The sequence below is a fragment of the Polypterus senegalus genome, chromosome 1 (assembly GCF_016835505.1).
Source record: "Polypterus senegalus isolate Bchr_013 chromosome 1, ASM1683550v1, whole genome shotgun sequence".
Lineage (NCBI taxonomy): Eukaryota > Metazoa > Chordata > Cladistia > Polypteriformes > Polypteridae > Polypterus > Polypterus senegalus.
This window is the reverse complement of record NC_053154.1, coordinates 333,651,092-333,675,556: the sequence shown is the minus strand read 5'-3', so window position 1 is coordinate 333,675,556 and position 24,465 is coordinate 333,651,092. Positions and strand designations below refer to the sequence as shown.

Sequence of the window (24,465 nt, the reverse complement as noted above, 5' to 3'; positions counted from 1 at the left end):
TGAGGACACGCCCCCTAACAACCGACACGCTGAACTAAAATAGCGGTGACCGCAAAATGACAAAGTAGTGAAAAAACATTTTGTAGGAGGACAGAGAAATTTGGACACTCAAATTTGACTCAGTGACCCCCAAAAATCCAAAATGAGTGTAAATTGATTAAGGGACAAAAGAAGCAAACCCCAAACACCTGAACGGCCATTCACAGCCCCCCAGAGCCCAGCTAGTCCTCATTCATTCAGGTAGAACCATTAGGCTAAAGTAAGCACCAGCGTGTGAACCTTTCAGCGAGAAGTGGCCAGGGGCTCAGCGGACAACATGTTGCTGTGAAAGAGAAAGGGAAGAACTGAAGAAAAAAAAGAAAAAGAAAGGAATAAACAAAGAGGAAGAGCCGCTCGTCATCAACAGAGAGGTGAAAAGGAGCCGGCCGGCCTGCTCCTCCCGAATGCCCACCCTCCAGCCCCATCGCCCAGGACGGCACACGTTACCTGGCTTGTACGTGATTCCTGGGGGAAAGAGGAATCCCTGCTGGGCCGCCGCCGCCGCTGCCAAAGTCCGCTGGTCGTGTGGGAAAATCGGGATCATGAGGGGAGGCATGTGACCCTGGACCTGCTAAACACAAAGAGGCCTGTGATCAGACACTGCAGCGAGCTGGCAACTCTTTTACCCACCACTGCTTCACGATGCCAACACCAGAAGAGAGAGACTGGTGGGGCCGACGACTTTGGGGGCGACAGACACTGGGGCCAGGGCTGACCTTCGACATGCCTCCGACTCCCAGGATGCCACGTGTGGCTCCACCAAACGCAACCGAGCTGCCACATCGCTTCGCACCCACAGGGGAAAAAGCCAAGGGAAGCGGGTTAATAAAGGTCACCAGAGAAATAAACACTTTGCCTCCGCTTCCGAATTCATTTCTCCTGAAAATCAGCTCGTAATAAAGGGGCTGCGTGCAATTACGGCCTTGGCGCTGAGGCATGAAATCAAGTCGCTGCATTTTAGCTGAGCTCAGCCGGCCAATGCTACCCTCGCGTGTGCGGGCCGCCGCCGCTGCTCTCTCCTCCTTTTCTCCTGCTGCTGTTCACTTACAGGATGAGCTTGAAGTTTGAAAAGAGCGTCGGTCATCAAAACAAACCCTGACCGGGCATTCAGCCTCTGTTAGGTACGCTTCCACCCGTGAGTTATCGCGTTCAGAAGATCGACCTTCAGAAGTTTCCTGGGCTTTTCCAGCTCTTGTCTGATTTATTTGGAGTCACAACGATCACGATAATGTTAACAGACGTGTGGGCGACACCCGTGACAAGCTGACGTGAACGCAACATCAGCCCCGAATCCAACATAACTGCAGCTAAACACGCGGCTACAACTCAAACATCCACCCTCGTGTCAGAGGACTGGCGCTGCCCCCAAACATCCAGGCACGAACTCTCGGGCACATCTCAGGGTAGACTCACACTAGGCCCCGTTTATTCTGTTCTGTGCCCAAATGTGATTGTCCCCCACTGGCCTGCGCTCACACTGCGCTTAACGTTCAGGGCCTATCAGGACCAGGCGACTTCGTGTAAATCCAAAACAAGACGTGAACACGGAGTGACAAAATGATGGCACTTATCTGGTGGTTGTGTTGGCGTCGTATCGGGCAGGACGACGCTCTCCCCTCGCACAGACAGACTGAGTGTGCAGAGCAGCATTTTGCTGTTAATTGTGCTGCACGTGTGCTGCTGAGAAGAACTTTACGGTGACAAAAGATGTTAAGGGAGGAATTTGCAGCTTTTCTTGACAACTCCCATTCACATTCATGTGTAAGATGAGAATAGAAACCTGTTTTTAACTCAAAGGATGCTGAATGAAACGAGAATCACACTATCTGACTTGTCACGTCTGTTTTCTGCGCACGTTTAGCAATCACACCGTTTCTGAATGCTCCCGAGTCGTGTTCGGGCCCACCTCTTCCAAGCGGGCCAGGGCACAGAGCGATGACACTAGTCAAACGAATGAGACTTTGGGAGGGTTACATGCGGGCACGGAACGCATTGCCAGTGTGAGTACAACGTTAGACTTTTGGACCCTCCTGAAACACCCAGCCACGTCCCAACCCTTCAGGTCTTTCTCGTACATTCAGCTCCACACCAGACATCCACCCACGTCTCAAACGTCCAGCTCATCCTCAGATATCCAGGCATGTCCCAAACATTCGGGCCACGTTAAACATCCAGCCCCTCCTCAAACCTTCAGCCATACCGGAAACAACTGGACTTTCTTTAAGCATCGAATCAGGTTTCAAACATTCAGGCCCTCCCGACACATCCAGCTTCACCTCAAACATCAGCCACATTGCCGCATTCAGGCGCCCTTAGCTGTGTCCCAAACAACCAATCGCATCCTTAACATCCAGGCGCGTCCTGAAATATGCAGCCACATCTTAAACATTTGGACCCTCTTGAAACATCTAAACATGTCTGAAATATTCAGGCCGTCCAGCAACACTGACCTTCACCTCAAACATCAGCCACATTGTGAACATACAGGCCTTCTCAGTTCTGGCCCAAACAGGCAGGCAAAACACTGAGCTGTACCTCCAACATCCAGATGTGCCCTGGACCCAGGCCTGCTTCAAACTTTCAGGCACATCCCAAACATTCAGCCTCATGTCAATCGACCAGCCAGCTTTGCTCCAAACATCCATCCATGTCTCCGATATCCAGCTCATCTTCAGGTGTTGAGGTGCATCCCAAACATTCTACCACATCTTACACACCCAGCCCCACATCAAACTTCAAGCTGTACTGAAAACACACGGACCTTCTTCTCACCGCCAACCATGTCCCAAACATTCAGGTCCTCCCGAAACATCCAGCCACACCTCAAACATCCAGCCACGTCCTAAACTACGGCTCTCCTCAAATATTCAGCCTTGTTACTTTCTCGTATACGAAGTATAAGGAGACTATCGTAATCGTCCAAAGAGTCGATGTTGAGATTTTGATGAATCTCGATGTTTTAGACCTCCCCGAGTCCGAAAATACCATTGTTGGAATTATGGGTGTGTGTAAACACGATAACTTGAGTTCGCTTTCACTTTGGTCGACCAAATTTGGCATACAAGTAAAGGATTCAACTTTTGGGCTCTTTCCGCTAACCGGATGTGGTCCTTTACCTTTTATTCACGCAGCTGCAGAGTCCGATTTATTCAACTTTACTTTTCTAATAATTGTTCAATATATTATTCATTTGATTTGATTTGTTTCTAATGTTTTTAATGTACATAATATAAAAATAGAATTATTGTCTTGCAGTTTATTCCTCAAATATCCATCCCCATATTTGAGTATATGAGAAAGTCGAGGGGAGACCACTGCTGAGTTTGTCAAATGTAAAGCTCTGGCCCAAACATTCATCCACATCTCAAACATCCAGCCTTTCCTCAAACATCCAGGTTCTTCCCTAACATTCAACCCCACCTCAGATGTTCAGCTGCATCTGAAACATTCAGGCCTTTCTTAAAACATCCATCCATGTCTCAGATATCCAGCCCATCTTTAAGTGTCGAGGTGCATCCCAAACATTCTACCACATCTTACACACCCAGCCCCACCTCAAACTTCAAGCCATACTGGAAACACACGGACCCTCTTCAATCCAAACATTCAGGTCATCCCGAAACATCCAGCCACACCTCAAACCTCCAGGAACACCCTAAACTAAGGCTCTCCTCAAATATTCAATTTCTGTGTCAGCCGTAAAGCTCTGGCCAAAACATTCATCCACATCTCAAACATCCAGCCTTTCCTCAAACATCCAGGTTCTTCCCAAACATTCAGCCCCACCTCAGATGTTCAGCTGCATTTGAAACATTCAGGCCCTTCTTAAAACTTCCAGTCTCGCCTCAAATGTCCAGCCACATCTCAAAAATTTGGATCCTCCTCGAACATCCCACCATGTCCCAAACATTCAGGCCCTCCTGAAACATCTAGCCACACCTCCAACATCTGGGCCCTCCTCAAACACCAAAGTCATATCCCAAACATTAATGAAACATTTCGCTTTTTGTCCAATGTCCAGCTCTGCTCCAAACCTCCTCGAGTATCCAGGCATGTCCCAAAGCCTGGGCTGCATCTCAACCATCCAGCCACGTCCGAGATATTCAGGCCCTCCTCAAAAGTGTCAAACATCTGGAGCCTCCTCAAACGCTCAGCCACGTACCAAACATTCAGGCCCTAATGAAACACTCCGCCTCCTGCTCCAGTGTCCAGCTCTGCCCCATCTCAAACATTCGCGCCCTCCTCGAACATCCAGCCCTTCCCATCCCGCTCCACAAGCCACAGCGCGGTGCTCTTGGACTGGCGGTGCCGCCGCTCGGCTGCTAGATGACTTTGTGCCCCTGAATTTTTGCAAAGTGGTCCTTTCTTGTTCCGGGAAATCCGGTAATTGAGACGTGTCTGGCTGGCAAACGAGTAGAAGAAAACAAAATCAAGGCCAGGGTTTAACACCAAAACAAACCGTGCTGATCCTGAGGGGGCGCTCCATCAAATTAGGGGCACCGACCTACAGCCTCTCCCTTCTGGTAGTTTCTCTGGACTTATCAACTGCCTGAGGAGCACAATAACGTCAAGAACTAAACAATCGCTCCTTAGATTTTCTTTTTTTTGTAACCCAGAAGCACTTTGAGCCAAGACTGTGCGTGAAAATGTGTGATACAAATGAGTGATGATGCTGTTGTTGTTGCTGCTGCTGTCGTCATCTTACCTGTTTGGTGGTCTACGGCGGTCTGTCCTGAAAGGCGCTAGATATGAGTTTACGGATCTGATGGCCCCCTAGAGACCCAACGTGTGATCGCAGGCTCCCCAGTTGAGTGCAGGTCCTTCACCAGAATGGCCGTCAGCTTTGAAGACGCGGCCCCTCGCACGGAGCATTCCCGGCATGTAACAATAAAAAAAAGGCACACAGACAGAGACGGCCGGCCTGCCAGCCCCTCGGCCCGCCGCTTCAATTCCTGCTCAGGTTTCTTATCATTGCACAATGCTGGTGGAAATTTCATTTAGAGCAGCATTAAAGTAAAGAAGTTCTGCTCGGCGTTATCTTTACTGCCAAAGACGGCTAATACCCGGCCAGGCTTATCTGCCAGGCCCTGCTCAATCCCTGCTTACACAAACCACATTTTTATTTTTATTTATTTATTTATTTTCTTTCTTTGTGGCCTGCTCATGTTTAACTCTAATACATGACTTTGATAAGCCGGTGCATATCCCACTCGGGGACACTCTGTAGGGCGCGCACACACACACACACACACACACACACACACACACACACACACACCACAAGATGACTTGCTAGTCTCTGAGAGACGTGAGTGTAGATTTGGGGGTCACAAGCTGCAGTCACCCGTGAGTGTTAACATTTACAGATTTCAAATAAAATGGCCAGGAGATTAAAAAGATCAAAAGGTAAAGGTGAAGGTGAAGGTGAGTTCAGGAGACGACCAGAGAAATAACTGAAAGAGCCAATCGAAAAGTGTCAGGAGTGCAATCAAAGTCAACAAAAGTGTGCTGCCAACGGGGCGAAAATGGATGAATTAAAGACCTGGGGGGGGGACTGAAGGGACAGCATGGGGGGAAAAAAACACCAAAACCAAAGACCAACGCGGACACCTGGAAGACAAAATGGGCGTAAGACCCAAAACAGTCGCTGAGCTCTCAACTCTTCAGCACACCTGAAACACTACACAAGTGTTGTCTGGAGGTAACTAGGACCCCGGCACGGCCATTTTAGGTCATCTTAAGAAGATGGCAAATCCATGCTGTCAGGGGTCACCGTCCCAGGGTGATGTTGAGTGGGCCCCCTTGTGGTGGTCTCAACAGCAGGTGAGAGACACAACTACATCTGGGTGTCGGGCACGCTGAGGGAGGGTAACTACTGACATATGGTGGCAATGAGGGGATGGATTAATGGTAGTGAGGGATGAAGATGGATGGACAATAAGGGGATGACAAGACAAGACTGTAGGATCCAAAAGTACTCAAGCCTGGAAGGAGAAAAGAAAGTCGGACTTTAATATATTTTAATATATTTGGAAATTTATTGATTGTCTATCTAATCCTGCCAACTACACTAAAACATCTATCTATCTATCTATCTATCTATCTATCTATCTATCTATCTATCTATCTATCTAGTATATAGTGCCTTTCTCTATCTATCTATCTATCTATCTATCTATCATATAGCGCCTATCACTCTATCTATCTATCTATCTATCTATCTATCTATCTATCTATCTATCTATCTATCTATCTATCATATAGCGCCTTTCACTGTATCTATCTATCTATCTATAGCGCCTTTCACTCTATCTATCTATCTATCTATCTATCTATCTATCTATCTATCTATCTATCTATCTATCTATCATATAGCGCCTTTCACTCTATCTATCTATCTATTATATAGTGCCTTTCTCTAATCTATCTATCTATCTATCTATCGCCTTTCATGACTATCTCTCTATTTATCTAATTATGTATTTAGTGCCTTGCTGCCTTTATGTTGAACCAAAGGGGGTGGGGCCTCCCCATGCCACTTGAGCAAATGGAAATATTATAAACAAAAGCTGACAATCTAACAGGAAAATACAATCCAATGAAAAGAGTAAATGAAAAGGCCTGAGCACACTGCAACACCAACAACAATCCACACAAAATCGCTAAACAAAGCCGAAGGAGATGACAGGAGGCTCTGCCCCCTCAGGCTCAATAAATGTAGAACCCCAACTAGAACTAACATAAAATCTAAAATGCTTACTAAGAAAGGTGATACACTACCGCAAAAAAGAAAAAAACGCATATTGAATAAAAACATTTACATATTAAAAAAAACAAAAAGATTTTCTAAAAAGAAAAGAGAGCTGACTGCTGGCTATACCGTAACACTTACAACAGGTTATCTGAAAACAAAACACAAGGGAGAGCCGAAGATGATCAGTGACAGCGCAAAGCCTCAGACCTCCGAGTTTTCTACAGGTGTCTCAGGTGTCTGAGGGCGGAGCCACAGCAGCAGCATCGGGGGCCCCACCCCTTTAGGCTTAACAAAGCAAAGGACAAGGACTGTCACAAAAACAAGAACTGGTGGAATTAACATAAAATGTCAAAAAGCTAATGTGACACGGATAAAAAGAAAACAAAAACATCTGAAAGGACATCACAGAAATCCACTCGTGCCTGTGATGAATGTTGTCAGTCCCTGTGGATGTCCCCGGAGTGGACGCCAGCAGGTAGGCTTCACATGACAGCTGAGTGACACGTGGCTGCCAGACGCCTCATCAGATGCTTGAGATTCCCGGGCAGGAAGGTTGCTCTTCCGCCGGAGACGCCTTCTTTCTCGGCGCTTTGCGGTAATCGTCATCGGGCTAAATAGACTTCAAATGGGTTAATTAATTGTGTTTATGTGCAAATGTCTCATTCCGAAGCCAGAAAGCGTGTGACACAAAAGTGCTTGGAATTTCTTGAAAGAAGTTAATAAAACATATTATGCAAAGTGGGATGTTAATCTGTTTGCATCCTAATATCCACATCTAAGCGTTTCATTTAAATGTATAATTTTGTCAGTTAAACATCATTGTTGGGGTGCGGAAGTTTGTTAAGATCATTTCAGAGTGCAGGCTCGGAGAGCGCCGGCGTGTTTACGGCTCCTTTAGGATCTATTAGGCTTTTCTTTCTCCGGCTTTGTCTTGTGAAATCTGCATATTTTTAGCAGCCCCTTATTCTCTGGGGTGCATTTGTTTGATTTAAGAGGAGCCGCGCAGCTCTCACTTCTGCCCAGACCTAAAGAATGTTTTTAATGATAAAAAAAGATGCACACGTCGAGTGCCGGCTCCCAAACCGAGAGGCACGTGTGCGCAGCCCCTAATTACCGAGGGGCTCATCCTGAACACGCTTGGCCGGGGTCAGCGGCAGAAGCAATCGGGCGGGAGGGGGGCAGATGTTGGTATAGGCTGACGGTAGATCGGAGCTTCACACGTCGGGTTCAGCAAACCCAAAGCCAAGCGGATGCTGAATCATCAAACGCACGTAAGGCGGCGCGGGGTCACGCAGACAGAACGATGAACGCGAGGGTCATGCAATAAAGGGGGAGACAAAATTCAAGAATGTCTGTGAGCAGCGCTGGCCAAACTGAAACGGTGCTGATACTGCTGGGAGGGGAAAAAAGAGACAAACGCAGGGGAGCCGCTCGGCCCCTCAACACGCACACCTCACTAGGCAAAGGTCTCGCTGTATTTCAGGGTGGACCCCATTTTGTAGTTGCTGCCCATCCTCTGAGGACGTCCTGTTATGGCTGACAGCTTTAAAAGAGCAGAATACGGAAAGCACAAGAAGAGCGCCACACAAAAACTCGGCAGCGGTCTCCCCTATACTCAGATATCCATCCATCCATCCATCATCCAACCTGTTATATCCTAACTAACGGGTCACGGGGGTCTGCTAGAGCCAATCCCAGCCAGCACAGGGTGCAAGGCAGGAAACAAACCCCGGGCAGGGCGCCAGCCCACTGCAGTAAAGGAGAAGTTCAACTCTCTAAACTGGATGAGTTTTATGCTTCATTAAGCGCAGCCAAATTTCCAAACATCCAGAAGTGTCTACGTATGTGTGTGAACAGACTTTTAGGATGATGAACACCAACAAAGCACCCCACAGATCCCAGTTGAGCGATGAACACCTCAGATCTGCCGCAACAAAACACACACCAGGCAGAAAAGGGTCATCAACAACACTGTTCCCACTAAATATTAACACTGTCATGCCTTTTTTATGTTTACATTTGATACGTGTGCATCTAGTGCTGGCGCGACCCGTCTGTCAAATTTTAAAAGTCAATGTGGCCGCTGAGCCAAAAGGTTTGCCCACCCCTGATCTAGTGCACATCAGCAGCACAGATTGTGCCAAGTGTGACACCCATAAGGCTGAACAGTCAGTCAGTCAGTCATTATCCAACCCGCTATATCCGAACACAGGGTCACGGGGGTCTGCTGGAGCCAATCCCAGGCAACACAGAGCGCACGGCAGGAAGCCAGCCCACCGCAGGGCACACACACACACACACACCAAGCACACACTAGGGACAATTTACGATCACCAATGCACCTGACCTGCACGTCTTTGGACTGTGGGAGGAAACCCACGCAGACACGGGAAGAACACGCAAACTCCAAGCAGGGAGGAACACCCAGGTCTCCTAACTGCGAGGCAGCAGCGCTACCCACTGTGCCACCGTGCCGCCCAAGGCTGAACAGTCAGTCAGTCATTATCCAACCCGCTATATCCGAACACAGGGTCACGGGGGTCTGCTGGAGCCAATCCCAGCCAACACAGAGCGCACGGCAGGAACAAACCCCGGGCAGCAGACACTCAGATATGGGGATGGATATTTGAGGTGTAAACCACAAGACAAGGATTCTACTTTTATATTATGTACATTAAAGAACCAGCAACAACAAATCAAATCAAATGAATAATATATTGAACAATTATTCTAAAAGTCAAGTTTAATAAATCAGACTCTGCAGCTGCGTGAATAAAAGGTAAAGGACCACTTCAGGTTAGCGGAAATAGCTCAAAAGTTGATTGTTTTTGTACCTCATACGTGTCTGTAAAATTTGGTTGACCTCAGTGAAAGCGAACTCAAGTTACCGTGTTTACACACAGACATAACTCCAAAAATGGGATTTTCGGACTCGGGGAGGTCTAAAATGTTGACAATGCTGATCAAAATCTCGACATCGACTCTTTGGACGATTACGATAGTCTCCTAATACTTTGTATATGAGAAAGTAACAAGGCTGCGTTTCTGTGGGGAGCCGTATTTTATTATGTGGCTGGATGTTTCGGGAGGACCTGAATGTTTGGGACATGGGTTGCAGTTTGAAGAGTTTGAAGAGTTTCCAGTATGGCTGAAAGTTTGAGGTGGGGCTGGGTGGTTAAGATGCGGTAGAATTTTTGGGATGCACCCCGACACTTGAAGACGGGCTGGATATTTGAGACTTGGATGGGTGTTTAGAAAGTGGCTGGACGTCCTGGGCACATCTGGATGTTGGAGGTACAGCTCAGTGTTTTGCCTGCCTGTTTGGGGCAGAGCTGAGAGGGCCTGTATGTTCACAATGTGGCTGATGTTTGAGGTGAAGGTCAGTGTTGCTGGACGGCCTGAATATTTGGGACATGCTTAGAGGGTCCAAATGTTTAAGATGTGGCTCAGTGTTTGAGATGCAGTTGCATATTTCAGGACGTGCCTGGATGTTGAGGCTGCGATTGGTTGTTTGGGACACAGCTGAGGGCTGTGGCTGATGTTTGAGGTGAAGCTGGATGTGTCGGGAGGGCCTGAATGTTTGAGACCCGATTAGATGCTTAAAGAAGGTCCAGTTGTTTTAGGTATGGGTGAAGATTTGAGGAGGAGCTGGATGTTTAACATGTGACTGAATGTTTGGGACATGCCTGGATATCTGAGGATAAGCGGGACGTTTGAGATGCGGATGGATGTCTGGTGTGGAGCTGAATGTACGAGAAGGACCTGAAAGTTTGGGACGTGGCTGGGTGTTTCAGGAGGGTCCAAAAGTCTAACGTTGTACTCACACTGGCAATGCGTTCCGTGCCCGAGCAAGTTTGTCCGCATGTAACCCTCCCAAAGTCTCATTCGTTTGACTAGTGTGATCGGTCTGTGCCCTGGCCTGCTTGGAAGTTTGTAAAGTTAAATAAATCAGACTCTGCAGCTGCAAGAATAAAACATTTGCCATGATAATTTGATTTTGCTGAACAATTCAGGTAAATTACGTGGGTCAAAAGTTGCGAGAGACTTTAGTAACGTGTGTAATGTAATACTTGGACACAAAATTTCATTTACATAAAGCAAGTATGTATGTGTTAACCATTTGAACGTCAAATGGAAAACTGCAATTATCTTGTTTTTCAAAAAAATGCAAAGCAACAAAAAAATGCTTAGAATGCGCTGCGTTACCATAACATGATGTGAAGAGATCACATTTTGAACATTTTTGGAGGAAACATTTCAAGTAAAGCACCACTTCCGGTTAGTGGAAATAGCTGAAAAGGGGATAGAAATCTACGTTTTGTACGGAATACGTGTATGCAAAATTTGGTTGACCAAAGTGAAAGTGAACTCAAGTTATCGTGTTTACACACAAGACATCATTTCAAACATACTTTTCAGACTCATGGAGGTCTAAAATCTCGATATCGAATTTTTGGACAATTACAATACTCTCCCTATACTTCGGATAAGAGAAAGTAACAAGGCTGAACATTTGAGGAGAGCCTTTGTTCAAAAGTGGATCGAAATCTACGTTTTGTACCGAATACTTGTATGCAAAGTGAAAGCGAACTCAAGTTATCGTGTTTACACACACAGACCTAATTCCAAAAAATGGTATTTTTGAGGTTTAAAACATCAAGATTAATCAAAATCTCAAAAATGAATCTTTGGACAATAATATGGACATATGGATATGAGAAAGTAAAAGTAAGATGATGTGGCTGTTGTTTCCAGTTAGGACAAACAATCCACTCCACGTTCACAAAAAAAAAAACGATATTAAGGCTGGCAGGAAGTGAAGCAAAGCTAGAAAGAAGGGAGATGAGGAGGATCTGGCAAATGTGTGGAATGTCACGGAGCGGGAAGATGAAGAACAGCAAAGTTAGGAGAGGTGGAGGTAGCAGAAACAGACTGAGGGTGCACTGGATGAAGATTACAACTCTCATCTGTGCTAGCGGGTGAAGACTGGCACCAAAATCGGGCCATGAGAAGACCTGTTTGCAGGTGATGGTGGTGGATTATAGGAAAAGAAGGGGCCTCACCCCAAAGAATGCCCATCGAGGGAGTGTGATAATTTGAAGGGAATCCTATAAAATGTCCACCAAGATGATGAGGATGATCATAAGGCCGTGTGTAAGGATAATACGCCCAATAATGCAGCCTGGAGTGTGCCATACGAGGCCAAGTGCCGACATAAAACTAGGCAAAGGTGGCAGCAACGCAGGGTACACGGAGGGAAATAACCACGGGCAGGCCGCCAGACTATCCCAGGGCACCCGCACCATATGACATGTAAAAGAATGATTAATGGAGTCATTTGCCCAACCTCCAGTTGTAACCCATAATATTCACATGTTTAATCCTACTAAGCAATCTATTCAAGAGTGAGCTGTGCCAACTAGGAAATTGAAATCCTCGAGCTCCAGGCCTCTCAACCCCAACTATGCAGATTTATTCATCCGTCGATCTAAAGGCGCACTCAGGTCAGGATGAACAGATCAGCAAACAAGGGCGTCGCGCGCATCCCATAAACCTGTCATCACCGACTTTGAGCGCTACGGCAGGCTCATCTCTTTAGACATTGCGGAGGGGGGCTAAATTTGGGCAAGACGGGTGACATGGGGACTTTCTGTAGTCTCGTCGTGTTTAGCCAGTTGGAGCCTTGACTGTGAAGGAGTCGTAAAATGGAGGCCCAGGTGTATAAGTGGAGAACATGGAGGCTTGTGGAGTCACTCTACACATGCTTGTGGGGCTGCACAGTGACGCGTATACTTAAAGTGATTACGATTACGGCAGCCAATCTCGAAGAGTGCAGCCCTCACGTTACACTTAGTACTCCTGACGGACAGACAGACCACTCTGAACCACAGCTGAATGTTGTAATCAACCCCAGACACCGTCAGTACGTGCGCCGATGTCATATGAATAATAACAGGCGACCACGGCAGTCGTGTTTTTAGGAGTCTCGCCCCTAACGTTATCCTTTAAAGAATGCACAGTTAGCAGCCTCCAGAAAAACTGAGCAGCGCCCTCCATAAAGTGTGGGACAAAGACACACAGCTCCTTGATTCCCACCTCTGCTCCGGAGTTTAAAATGACAAATCCATCAATTCAGACATCGTGATTAAAGCCCACATGGCAGAGAGACTTTCATTTAAGGGGATTTGCACACACAACTTTTTCTACACGATCCCCCCATTTCAGGGCACCATGATGTTTGGCGTCCCAAGTGTTTGTGATTCCTCAGGTGGGTTTCATGTCTTCCTAAGATAACTCGGCTTGCTTCTACTCTTTGCAGTCTGTAGTTGGCATTGTTCAACATTAGGATAAGAGATGTGCCAGTGACAGTCAAAGAAGCCATTATGAGGCTAAAATACAAGAATAAAACCACTGGAGACATCGGGAAGACCTTAGGATGACTGAAATCAATGGTCTGGAAAATCATGAAGAACGACGAATCGCAAAGGGCCTGGCAGACCAAGGAAGACCACCACTGCTGATGACAGGAGAATCCTCAGTATGGTGCAGAAAAAGTCTCAACGCCTGTCCGACAGATCAGAAACCGTCTTTGGGAGGCCGATGTGTGTGTCAGAGATGACCATCAGCAGAAGACTTCATGAACAGAAGCACAAAACACAGGACAGCCAGACTTCAAAGAGCCTGCAGCATTCTGGGAAAAGGTCAAGTGGACCGACAAGACAAAGATGAACCTGATCAGAGTGATGACGAGGGCAAAGTGTGAAGACATGAAGGAACTTCCCAAGATCCAAAGCAGACCACCTCATCTGTGAAACATGGTGGTGCTGGGAGTCTTATGGCTTGGGCATGTATTGCTGCCACAGGTCCTGGCACACTTGTCTTCATTGACGATGTGATTGCCGACTGCAGTGGCCTAATGAATTCTGAGGTGTGTAGAAACATCTGATCTGCTCGAGTTAAAGTGAACGTCTCCAAACTCATCAGATGGCGCTTCATTCTACACAAGACGATGAGCCAAACGTACTGCTGAGGGAACACAGGAGTTTATCAAAGCTAAAAAATGGAAAATTCTTGAATGGCCATGCCAGTCACCCGATTGAAATCCAACTGAGCAGGCTTTCCATATTTTGAAGAGAAAACTGAAGGGGACAAGCCAAAAAAACAGGAGCTGAAGATGGCTGCATGAACACCTGTGAACCGCAGACTTCAAACATGGATACGTGACAAAGTCCTAAATATGACAATGACTGGACCTGGCATTGCTGTGTGCCACACATTATTGTGCCCTGAAATTGGGGGGACCACACATAAAAAGTGTGCAATTTAAATAAAATGTCTTCTGCTTCTGTCGGCTGCTCCCGTTAGGGGTCGCCACAGCGGATCATCTTCTTCCATATCTTCCTGTCCTCGTCATATTGTTCTGTCACCCCCGTCACCTGCATGTCCTCTCTCACCACATCCATAAACCTTCTCTAAGGCCTTCCTCTTCTCCTCTTACCTGGCAGCTCTATCCTTAACATCCTTCTCCCAATATACCCAGCATGCATCTCTCCTCTGCACATGTCCAAACCAACGCCACCTCGCCTCTCTGACTTTGTATCCCAACCGTCCCACCTGAGCTGACCCTCTAATGTCCTCATTTCTAATCCTGTCCATCCTTGTCACACCCAATGCAAATCTTAGCATCTTTAACTCCAGCCCATATGACATTTCTGGTCTCACTACCGTCCTGTAGACCTTCACTGTCACTCTTGCTGATACCCGTCTGTCACTCCTGACTCTTCTCCACCCTGCCTACACTCTCTTCTTCACTTCTCTTCCACAATCCCCATCACTCTGTACTGTTGATCCCAAGTATTTAAACTCCTCCACCTTCGCCAACTCTACTCCCCTCATCCTCACCATTCCACTGACCTCCCTCTCATTCACACACATGTATTCTGTCTTGGTGGTCCTACTGACCTTCATTCCTCTCCTCTCCACAGCATATTGATTTGGCAAAATTTTACACCGGATGCCCTTCCTGACACAGCCCTCCCCATTTATCCAGGCTCGGGACCGGCACGAAGAAACACACTGGTTTGTGCATCCCAATGTCTGAATTGTTTAATTGGTCATTTTAAAATTTTAAACCGTGGAGCACACCGAGGACATTTGGGTCCTTGTCCCAAACATTATGGAGGGCACAGCGCTTTCTACAAGCGACACAGATAACGGTGAATTTGCGATATGACGCAGCTCTGTATCCAGCCGGCTATCGAAAGCCAATTGACAAATGAAGCCATCGTGTTTTATTTATCAAGAGACAACACTCCGAATAAACAGATAACGTCGTCCCCTCCCGCTGTCGTTTTTTTCCAAAGTTGCCTTGCCTTTACTTTATTCCAAATTGACATGGCCCACCTGCCAGGTTGTTGTGCTTGCTTATGGTAAAGTCACCCCTGATGGAGGAGAGGTCCTTTCATCGGACTGGCAGGCCCAGCACTGGCCAAATGGGGGAGGCAGCTTGATGGCTGAGGTCTCCAGGACTCTAAACAAATCCAAATCATATCATGTGATGTCATCCATTGTTAAATTCTGCTCCATATTTCTAAAAGTTTTATTTTTATACTGTATTGAGGGTTTGTTCTGTTCTGTCTATTGTGTTGTATTGACCCCCTTTTTCTTTTTGACACCCACTGCACGCCCATCCTACATGGAAAGAGGTCTCTCTTTGAACTGCCTTTCCCGAGGTTTTTTTCCATTTTTTTCCCTATAAGGGTTTTTTTGGGACTCTCTCTTCTTAAGAGAGTCAAGGCTGGGGGTCCGTCAAGAGGAAGGGCCTGTTAAAGCCCATTGTGGCACTCCTTGTGTGAATTTGGGCTATACAACAAATAAATTGTATTGTATCGTATTGTATGGACATGAGACAAGAGTCGCCTTATGCAACACAACTGACGTGCTTGAGTGGAACGTTTCATGGTATTGATGAGGAGCTTCCACTGACCAGCAGACGTTTGCAATGCCGAGTTCTTTAAGCGAGTCGTCTGCCTTTCCTTACGACGGGGACACAACTGCTCAAGGCCTGAGAGCTTCTAAATACGTCTCTCCATTAATATGCCTAACGTGTTTACATGCTTGTGTGACACAACTATCGGGCTCTGTTTATATTTGCTTCTTACTCTGCCATTACTGCTCTTTCCGATTTTATTATGTACTTTAATTTTTAGACACGTGTGCAGCTTTTATTTCGTTAATACAGCAGAAGTCCAATTTAACCTTCCCATTCAGATTTAAGATTTTATTTGTCACATGCAAAGATCATATAGCAGCATAAGTTGCAATGAAATGTTTGATCCCTGCAGACCCCATGCTTACCTAAATAAAAAGCTAACACTTCTTAATCTGATGGTGTATTCATAGAAGCTCTCATGAGGTCTTTAAGGCTGCAGACACAGCGCAAGTAGATGAGGACCCCATTCCAGCCAATGCTTTCCTCCTGGAAGTGGACAGTGTGGCACAAATGTTACGTATTCCTTCCATCCAAGCTTATGGCGGACTATTCATTTCTTTTCCTCTCAGCCCACCTGTGTTCCCCCAGGCTAGCCTGACTACAGCAGCTGGCAAAATGTATTGCTGAGATGACTGGGGTCCCTGCATATCCTGAGAGTCCTGATGAAGAGTCTCATGTAGAGCAGGAAATGGCGCCCCCTATGATGCAATCAGCTAGGCATACAACCCTCTCTAGAGATTTCTACACCACACCACACAGCAGGGGGGCTCCTACCCTGTGGTCTGCATGTGAATCCCAATGCCCCAGTGCAGTGAAATGGATCAGGGCCATCTTAATGTATGGGCACAACGATGTTTCTGATGCATATGTATGTTTCTCTTGGGCTATCAAAACTGGGGCCCAAGAATACTACTTTGCCCGGGGGGCTATGATGCTGTTAAGATGGCCCTGCTTCGGATGAAATGTAAAACTGAGACTCTGACTCTCTGTGGTCATAAGAGATCCCTGGGCATCCTTGGTAAAGAGTAGGGTGTACCCTGAGGTCCTGGCTAAATTGCCCATCATGGCCTGGTCATTCTGGCCCCCTAATCATCCCCCGTCTCTAATTGTCACTCTCTCTTTCTCTTGCCCCTTTCACCACCTAATAGTTAATGTGTGGTGAGCGGACTGGCACAAAATGGCTGCCGTTGCGTGGATTTTGCATATTAGTGATGGTTGAAATGGCTCCCTACTCTCGGAAGTGCTTTGAGTAGTAAGAAAAGCGCTATATAAATGTAAAGAATTATTATTACTTATCATACTTCTGCTCCCGTACCAAACAGTTTGTGACAACGGGCTCAGTGGCCCCGGAGTAAACAATCGTTGGAATTTGGTGGTGAGTGAGAACGTCCTCAGCTGACTACGGTGGTAACGTTTCTGTCAGGCTTTACTGGTAACCGTATCTACACGTGTGCTCCATGCCAAGTCCTTGGCAATATGATGAGATGTAAAACTGTGGCCCTGACTCTATGTGGTAATAAGAGATCCCTGGGCATCCTTGGTAAAGAGTAGGGTGTACCCTGATGTCCTGCCTAAATTGCCCACCGTGGCCTGGCCATTCTGGCCCCCTAATGATCCCCTGTCACTGACTGCCTCTCTCTATCTCTCGCCCCTTCACCGCCTAATAGTTAATGTGTGGTGAGCAGACTGGCACAAAATGGCTGCCGCTGCGTGGATTTTGCATATTAGTGATGGCTGAAATGGCTCCCCACTCTCTGAAGTGCCCTGAGTAAGAAAAGCGCTATATAAATGTAAAGAATTATTATTACTTATCATACTTCTGCTCCCGTACCAAACAGTCTGTGACGATGGGCTCAGTGGCTCCAGAGTAAAAAGTCTTTGGAATTTGATGGTGAATAAGGTGACTAAGGTGGTAACGTTTCTGCACGTGGGCTCCATGTCCAGTCCTTGGTTCTTCTGATTTCTTAGAACTCTTTACCTGCTCTACAGGGGTACCGTTTACGACGAGGGGGTGTGATTTGTCCGTTGATCCCTCCTAAAGTCCACGGTCATCTTCTTGGTGCTGCTGACATTCAGGTTTAAGTGACTGCCCTAACAGAACTTCACGTAGGTAGCAGTCATCCTCCCCGAGAAGCAGCCCACCACCACTATGCCGTCCACAAACTGCACACAGAGCTGTACGTAGCCACTGAGTCACAGAAAAGGACTAAGCACCCACCTCTGAGGTGCCCCCCTGTATTGAGTGTGAGGGTGTTTGAAGTGATGTGCACCCCTACTTGCTGTTGCCCGAGACTAGAGGGTGGACAAAAGGACTCTCGATGGCCTCAGTGCCAAGGTGCTCAGGTGTGGGGCTTTTAAGAAACGACAGTCTAGGGCTGTATGGTAAATTGATTTGTGGTTTAAGGTAACGCAAAGGCCGGGATTTTAATTGGATGACAAAACGGAAAAAATCTTGCCACTGCATGACCCAGCTGGAAAGTTTTTCTTTTTCATTTCTTCCAAATCTGCCTTGTATGGGGAAATAAAACCTGATGAGAGCGAGCAGGTGCACTGCCTGTGGACTGTCCAAAAAGCTTCCTCAGAGCATCATTCACAGTTCTGACCCTTTTAGTAGATACCGGAATAATGTGTTTGTATACATTTTAGAGACTAAAAGACATGTTTTAAAAAAATAACAAACACATTAATGAGCCCGTAATGTCTGCAAGTGGACCAGGTTTGAGAATGAGCCAGGAGCAAAGAGGAAAGGCAAACAAAGGTCAGCAGCGAGAGATCAAAAATTAAAGCCCACGCCATAATTCTATAAAAGTGCAGTCTAAACACACAGACGCAGCAACAGCATCCGTTCATCCGATTCCTCTCATGTAGGAACAAATAAGGGTAAAAATAAAATTACAATTGTGATAATGCTCGTAAACAAGCTGAGAAGAAATGTGCAGGCAGTCGTCCTGAAAATCGAGCCTGTCAAACACTAAGAAGTGTGCGTCTATAACTGGGACCCGAGATCAGAAGCTGGCTTTAATGGTCAGTGCTGTCACTGTGAATTTTTGTGGGACAATTAAAAGAATGGAGGCAGACGACTTCCATTTAGGGCCATATCATGCCTATGTGAAGGAAAATACGAACACATAACTCCAGTTCGCTCCTCCTTACACTGGATGCCAGGGGAGTTTAGGGCAGATTTCAAAATCCTCCTTTTAACATATAAAGCCTTCAATGGCCGAGGTCTGGCTTACTTGTCTGAACTTATCATCTGAATGTACGTTAACATCTCAGGATGCCGGTCTGCTTAGGATTCCAAGGATTAAATAAAATAACAGTGGGAGGTCGAGCTTTTAGTTACAGGACCCCCCTAAACTGTGGAGTGGTCTGCCTGCTACTATAAGAGATGCCCCTTCTCTCTCAGGCTGAAGACTCACGACTTTAGTTTAGCACACCCTGACTAGAGCTGCTGATTAATTGTGCCGACTGCATCTCTGCTGTTGTTCATTAGCACTAAAACAGAAGTCACATGATCTATGTCCTAATTTGTTACTCACCCTCACCTATTCTGTTTCTCTTCTCGGTACTCAAATGTGCCACTTGGTGCCACTGCCCATCTGCCAAATTGTTCTCTGATGGAGGATCGCAGGAATCGTCAGGTAGAGGGGTCCTATCATCGGACTGGCTGTCTCAGCTGTGGAATGGTCAACAGGGGGAGGCAGCTTGATGGCCGAGGTCTCCAGGACTCTGAACAAATCCAAATTGCATTATGGGATGTAATTTACTGTTGAATTCTGCTCTGTGCTTGTGATATTTCTGTTGTGATATTATGTTGTATTGAGGATGACTTGTGTTCTGTTCTGTGTATTGTGTTGTATTGACCCCCTTTTTGTTTGACACCCACTGCACACCCAACCTACCTATAAAGGGGTCTCTCTTTGAACCGCCTTTCCCGAGGTTTCTTCCATTTTTTTATCCTCTGGGGAGTTTTTCCTTGTCATCCTAGAGAGTCAAGGCTGGGGGGCTGTCAAAAGGGAGGGCCTGTTAAAGCCCACTGCGGCGCTCCTTGTGTGATTTTGGGCCATACAAAAACAAATTGTATTGTATTGATACACCCTCCAAATCAATGTGGAAAGAATAAAGTTGGTGGGCTTACCTCATGATGGGCTACTGTCATTAAGAAAGCCCTTTGTCATGTTCAACAACCCACAAGCTAGTTGGGAAAAGGGCAAAGCTGCAGCTTGTTAGAAGACTCCGCAGCTTTCCTTTTGAGACCCCAATTTCTCACCGCCACATTTCTGCAGCTAAAATCACAAAGCTGACACAACTGAAGACCTAAAGGTTGCAGATGAACTTTTGGGCCAGTGACGCTCCACCTCACTTTTTTTTCCCATGTTCCTTGACGAAGCAGCAGTAAACACCAGCGCTTAGCTTCTCTATTTCCCAGACTCATAACGCCCCCATGTGTACCACCCACCCTTGTGGTGTGCACACCACTCAGGCCCCCAGTGCACCCTGCTGCCAGCTCTTATCAGAATCGCTCCGCTGTGTTCAGCGACAGCCAAGATAACATCTACAGGCTGCACGCGCTTAGCAAGGTGTTTGCTGAAAAGCCTCACACGAGCGAATTAGTTTGCGTTGCGCCAGCCGACCTTTGACAAAAGACTCTCGAGTGGAGGCTGCCATGCCGTATTATGCTGTCTTCACAATGCTGAATGAGAAGCGGATCATCCTGAAGAGCCTCCCCGTCAGCAACATCTTACTCTCTCTGGCGGGCCGCTGCCCCTTCACTGAGCATGGGACTTGTGTCCACTAAACGGGCATGTGGGCTGGCTGGCTGGCCTGTAGAAGACATTTGAGGCTACAAACCCTTAGGCACTTGAAATCTGAGAAAGTGTGCCAGCCTACCCAGACAGGGTGGCATGGTGAGGCTTGGCATGATGAAGTCAGGTCAGAAGGTTACTGCCACACAGCCCCCACTTTTTATTCAGGACATGTATGGCATGTGTAGACACACATCGTTCATAGATTAGAAACTAAAAAAATGTAATAACATTGAACTTAAAATTGACTGCCATCAACAGGATATGTCAAGGATATAATGGACATAAAAGAGCAACAGTCCAAGTTAAGATGGATGGAGCTCTGGGAATGATAACATCAGTGGCCTTCTCAAACCTGGTAATAATAAAACCAATCATGGGCCCCCCCATGAGCCCCCGATTCACTGCCTCCCCTACTGTCTTCAGTCCCACCCTGGCACAACAGTTTGCCTGTAGCTCACCCCGGGCACAGCCTCCATGGATTTTCAGAATCACAGAGCTGATCCTGCTGGGCCCGCATGTTGATGTTACGATTAGTTTGGTTTTATCGTTTTTTTTGTGGTACCGTATATTCTCACGGATAAGTTCTCCTGCGGATAGGTCGGGGCTTGATTTTATCATATAATTTCTGGTATTTTAGAATGTCAGTTGTATAAGTCGAATGCAGAAAACTCACGCTATTGGTCCAAGAGAATGATATGCTAACTGATGCCCTCCTGAGAGAGTCGCCATGGAGCACACGGCCTTTTACTTCTATGTGGGTGTGGCAATGCGCGGTATCAGTGGGTGCTCCTCACCTCTCTCTCTCTATTGTGCCTACGTGACCACACGGTGATACCCAAACTATTCTGAAGCAACATTTGCACTGTTTTGTGTTTTTTTGTATCTCACACCCTCACAAACCTTTATTGAGAGAGCATCCCTTATCTACGATGGAGCATTCGATCAGAAGAAAACATGACGCTGGCTTTGAAGTGGCGAAAGAAATCGGTAACTGCGCTGCTGCAACAAAACTCGATGTGAGTTTGGAGGAGGCAAGAAGATGTACAAAAAAAAATTTAGTGTCGCATTTTTGAACGGTCGTGTAAGTCGGGGTCTGATTTTATGATCAATTTTTCGGGTTTCAAGAGCTGACTTACACGTGAGTATATATGGTAATTCTCGCATAGATATATTTGATCGCAACATCTGTTTAGGAGTTTTGTGACCCAAGGGCATTTGGTTTCAGCATTAGTTTTTGAATTGAAAGCAGGATGGCAGAGTTACCATTTTGTAACATGTTGCAAATGATGCCACCTTGGGACCTCCAATACCAATCTACCCAGAATCCCTTGAGGTGCGCGACACTTCTGATGTCAGAGGAGCCATGGTAAAAAGTGTCAACCCGGGTATTTCTGGATTATGTTATTTTGTGGCCGAAAGCCTAATGATAATAAGAAAGCCATGGGTTGGCCCCCATTCCCCATGGGCCCCAATGAAACTGCCCACCCCCAGCACTGCCTATAGCTAAAGCACTTCTTCACTTCCACTTTGGCACAACAGTTGGCTGATACACTGGGGCCTGTAGCTCACCGTGGGCACAGTCTCCGTGTACTGAATATCCACAAGCCATCTCGGCGAGGCAGCCCGGTCCGGCCTAGTCTGTTGTTCTGTATGTAAGTGCCTCCTAGGGTGGCCCACTGCCCCCCACACGTTTTGTTTTAGCTGGTGGTGGAGTGTAGCACTGCAGATGGAGGAGCTCCACCATGAAGGTCCGGCTCTCTTTCATTCTCACTTCATACAAAGCGACCCTTAATAAGTTTTCTTGCCTATTGGCACATCACAGTGCAGTAAACCTGAGACCGAAGAGGGCACAGATGAACGAGGCCCAAAGTGCCATGGCATCTGCCCCAGTGATTCTCACACTCAGTCCTTTACTGGCAAAGGGGGAAAAAAACGAGATGTCGGCGAGGGAGTGGCCCGATGCCCCCCACAAGCCGCCTCGAGGATAGCTTTGCTGAGGCTTCCTCTGCTCGGCGCTCCTCTCTTGCCAGTCGCCTCCCAGCTGCAGAGAAGTGTGAAGACAACAGAGCCGGCTCTGTTATCTGCAGAATGGCCGGATTGTTCGGCCAACTTTATTGAAGGCACATGAGTGTGTTAAAAGTTTAAAACACGCTCAGATGTCATGTGCACACCCAGTGACAGGCAAGAATAATTATGAAAAAAAAGCGAAACTTGTGTGTCTATGAAAACGCGCTCGGACAAAATGGCCCATTCATTGTGTTCCTTGGGGAATGCTCGGACTCTCCAGCCAGATAACAAAAAGGCCTTTTTTGTTACCCGCCGTAGGCTGAATGCTTTGCTTTGCCACCCGAGCCCTAAGAAAACACGGGCCCCCTCTGCGACTGCCGGCTGGCCGCACACACAACAAGCTACTGTATCAAAGCAGCCCTTTCTCTCCGTTGGATGCGGTGGGAAGTTTGCTCGACGGCGGCAAGCCGAGGATTCGGGCGCGCAGGTCTACGCTCGTGTGGGGAGTCGGAGTGAAGCGCCGCGTGCCCTGCGCTTTGTAACAGAGATCTGAGCCGAGCTGGCGTGCAGGGAGCTATATAAAATGAACGGGAAACGACCTGCCGACACCCCGGCCTCCCTCGCCGCTCATCAGCCGGGGTCCTCAGATCATTTGAGCAGCTCATTGTCCTAATTTATGAATTTGTTTAAAGGGCCGCCATCGTTACGGCTCCCTGCTCCTCCACTTAGCTTAATTTCCAAAGCGACGCACTCGACGCCCAGCTGCTTTCTTGCAAGCCATTTTTTGTGCATCATTAACTTTTAACCAGGCCTCCATAGTTTTATTGTAGACACTGCACAGGACTTTATTTAACGTCAGCACTTCTTCTGGCTCCTGACAAGGAGTCGGATTTTAGAACTAATTAAATTGATCCCTCGGAAGCAAAAGCCACTAGACGGAATTATTTGTACCCAAGTGTCAATACATTAAATCAGGGGGCTAATGACACAGGCCTGATCTCCGACATGTGGACGTCAGCAGGGCAGATCTGTTTAGATGGGCCCACCACAGCGAGACCCGGGTGTGGAGACAGAATCTTTAAGCCTGAATATATGGTGACACTGGCACAGTGCCACGGGGTATGCCAGGGCAGTGTATGTACTCACCGCTCCCTCCGTGTCAATGGTAGTGGGCACTGGCTCATACTCGGTGCCCCTCACCTATAGTCAGGGAGAATGAGGCCCATAAGGCATGTTTTTGTACTCACAGCCCCTTATTCTACAAGTACCTGTTTAGGAGTTGTGCCCTTCATGCCAGGGCGATGGACATATACTCATCACAAGGCTGGTAACACAATACCTCACACCTAAAGTCTGGGACAGCAAGGCCCATTAGGCATGACTTTGTACCCAGACCCCCTTATTCTGCGTTGTTTATATATACTTACATTCACATTGTGCCAGGGTAATGGGCACCGAGGTCCATAATCAGCAGAAGGCAGGTGACATGTGCACTTCACCTTACCTGTAGGACAGTGAGCCTCATAACACAAGTTGTTGTACTCAGAGCCACTTATCCTACAAGTCGGTATCTTTATATAGTACATTTAGTGCCTTTCATGCCACAATGCCCATCATCTTAAATCTACGAGAGCAGGCCTCAGAAATCCCTACTTTGCCCTCAGAGGTCCTTATTTTACGTGTATGTATACAGTACTAAGTGCACACTCATGTTATGCCAGGGTAATGGGCATTGATATCCACACTCGGCAAAAGGCTAGTGGCACAATGCTCTACATCTTGAGGACAGCAAGCCCCAAAAAGCATTAGGTCGTACTCATAGCCGCAGATTTTACATGTGTGCACATCATTACACTCATGCCATG

At 47.0% G+C, this 24,465-nt stretch overlaps 1 protein-coding gene across 1 annotated transcript in view; it reads right to left on the bottom strand.

Moving 5' to 3' along the window:
• The window catches only part of sox6 (SRY-box transcription factor 6), a 146,452-nt gene that overhangs the window by 83,427 nt on the left and 38,560 nt on the right, over nucleotides 1-24,465 (bottom strand). The window contains exon 6 of the mRNA XM_039738734.1: nucleotides 487-610. Within this exon, the coding sequence (XP_039594668.1) occupies nucleotides 487-610 (124 nt within the window). The remainder of the gene's footprint in view (nucleotides 1-486; nucleotides 611-24,465) is intronic.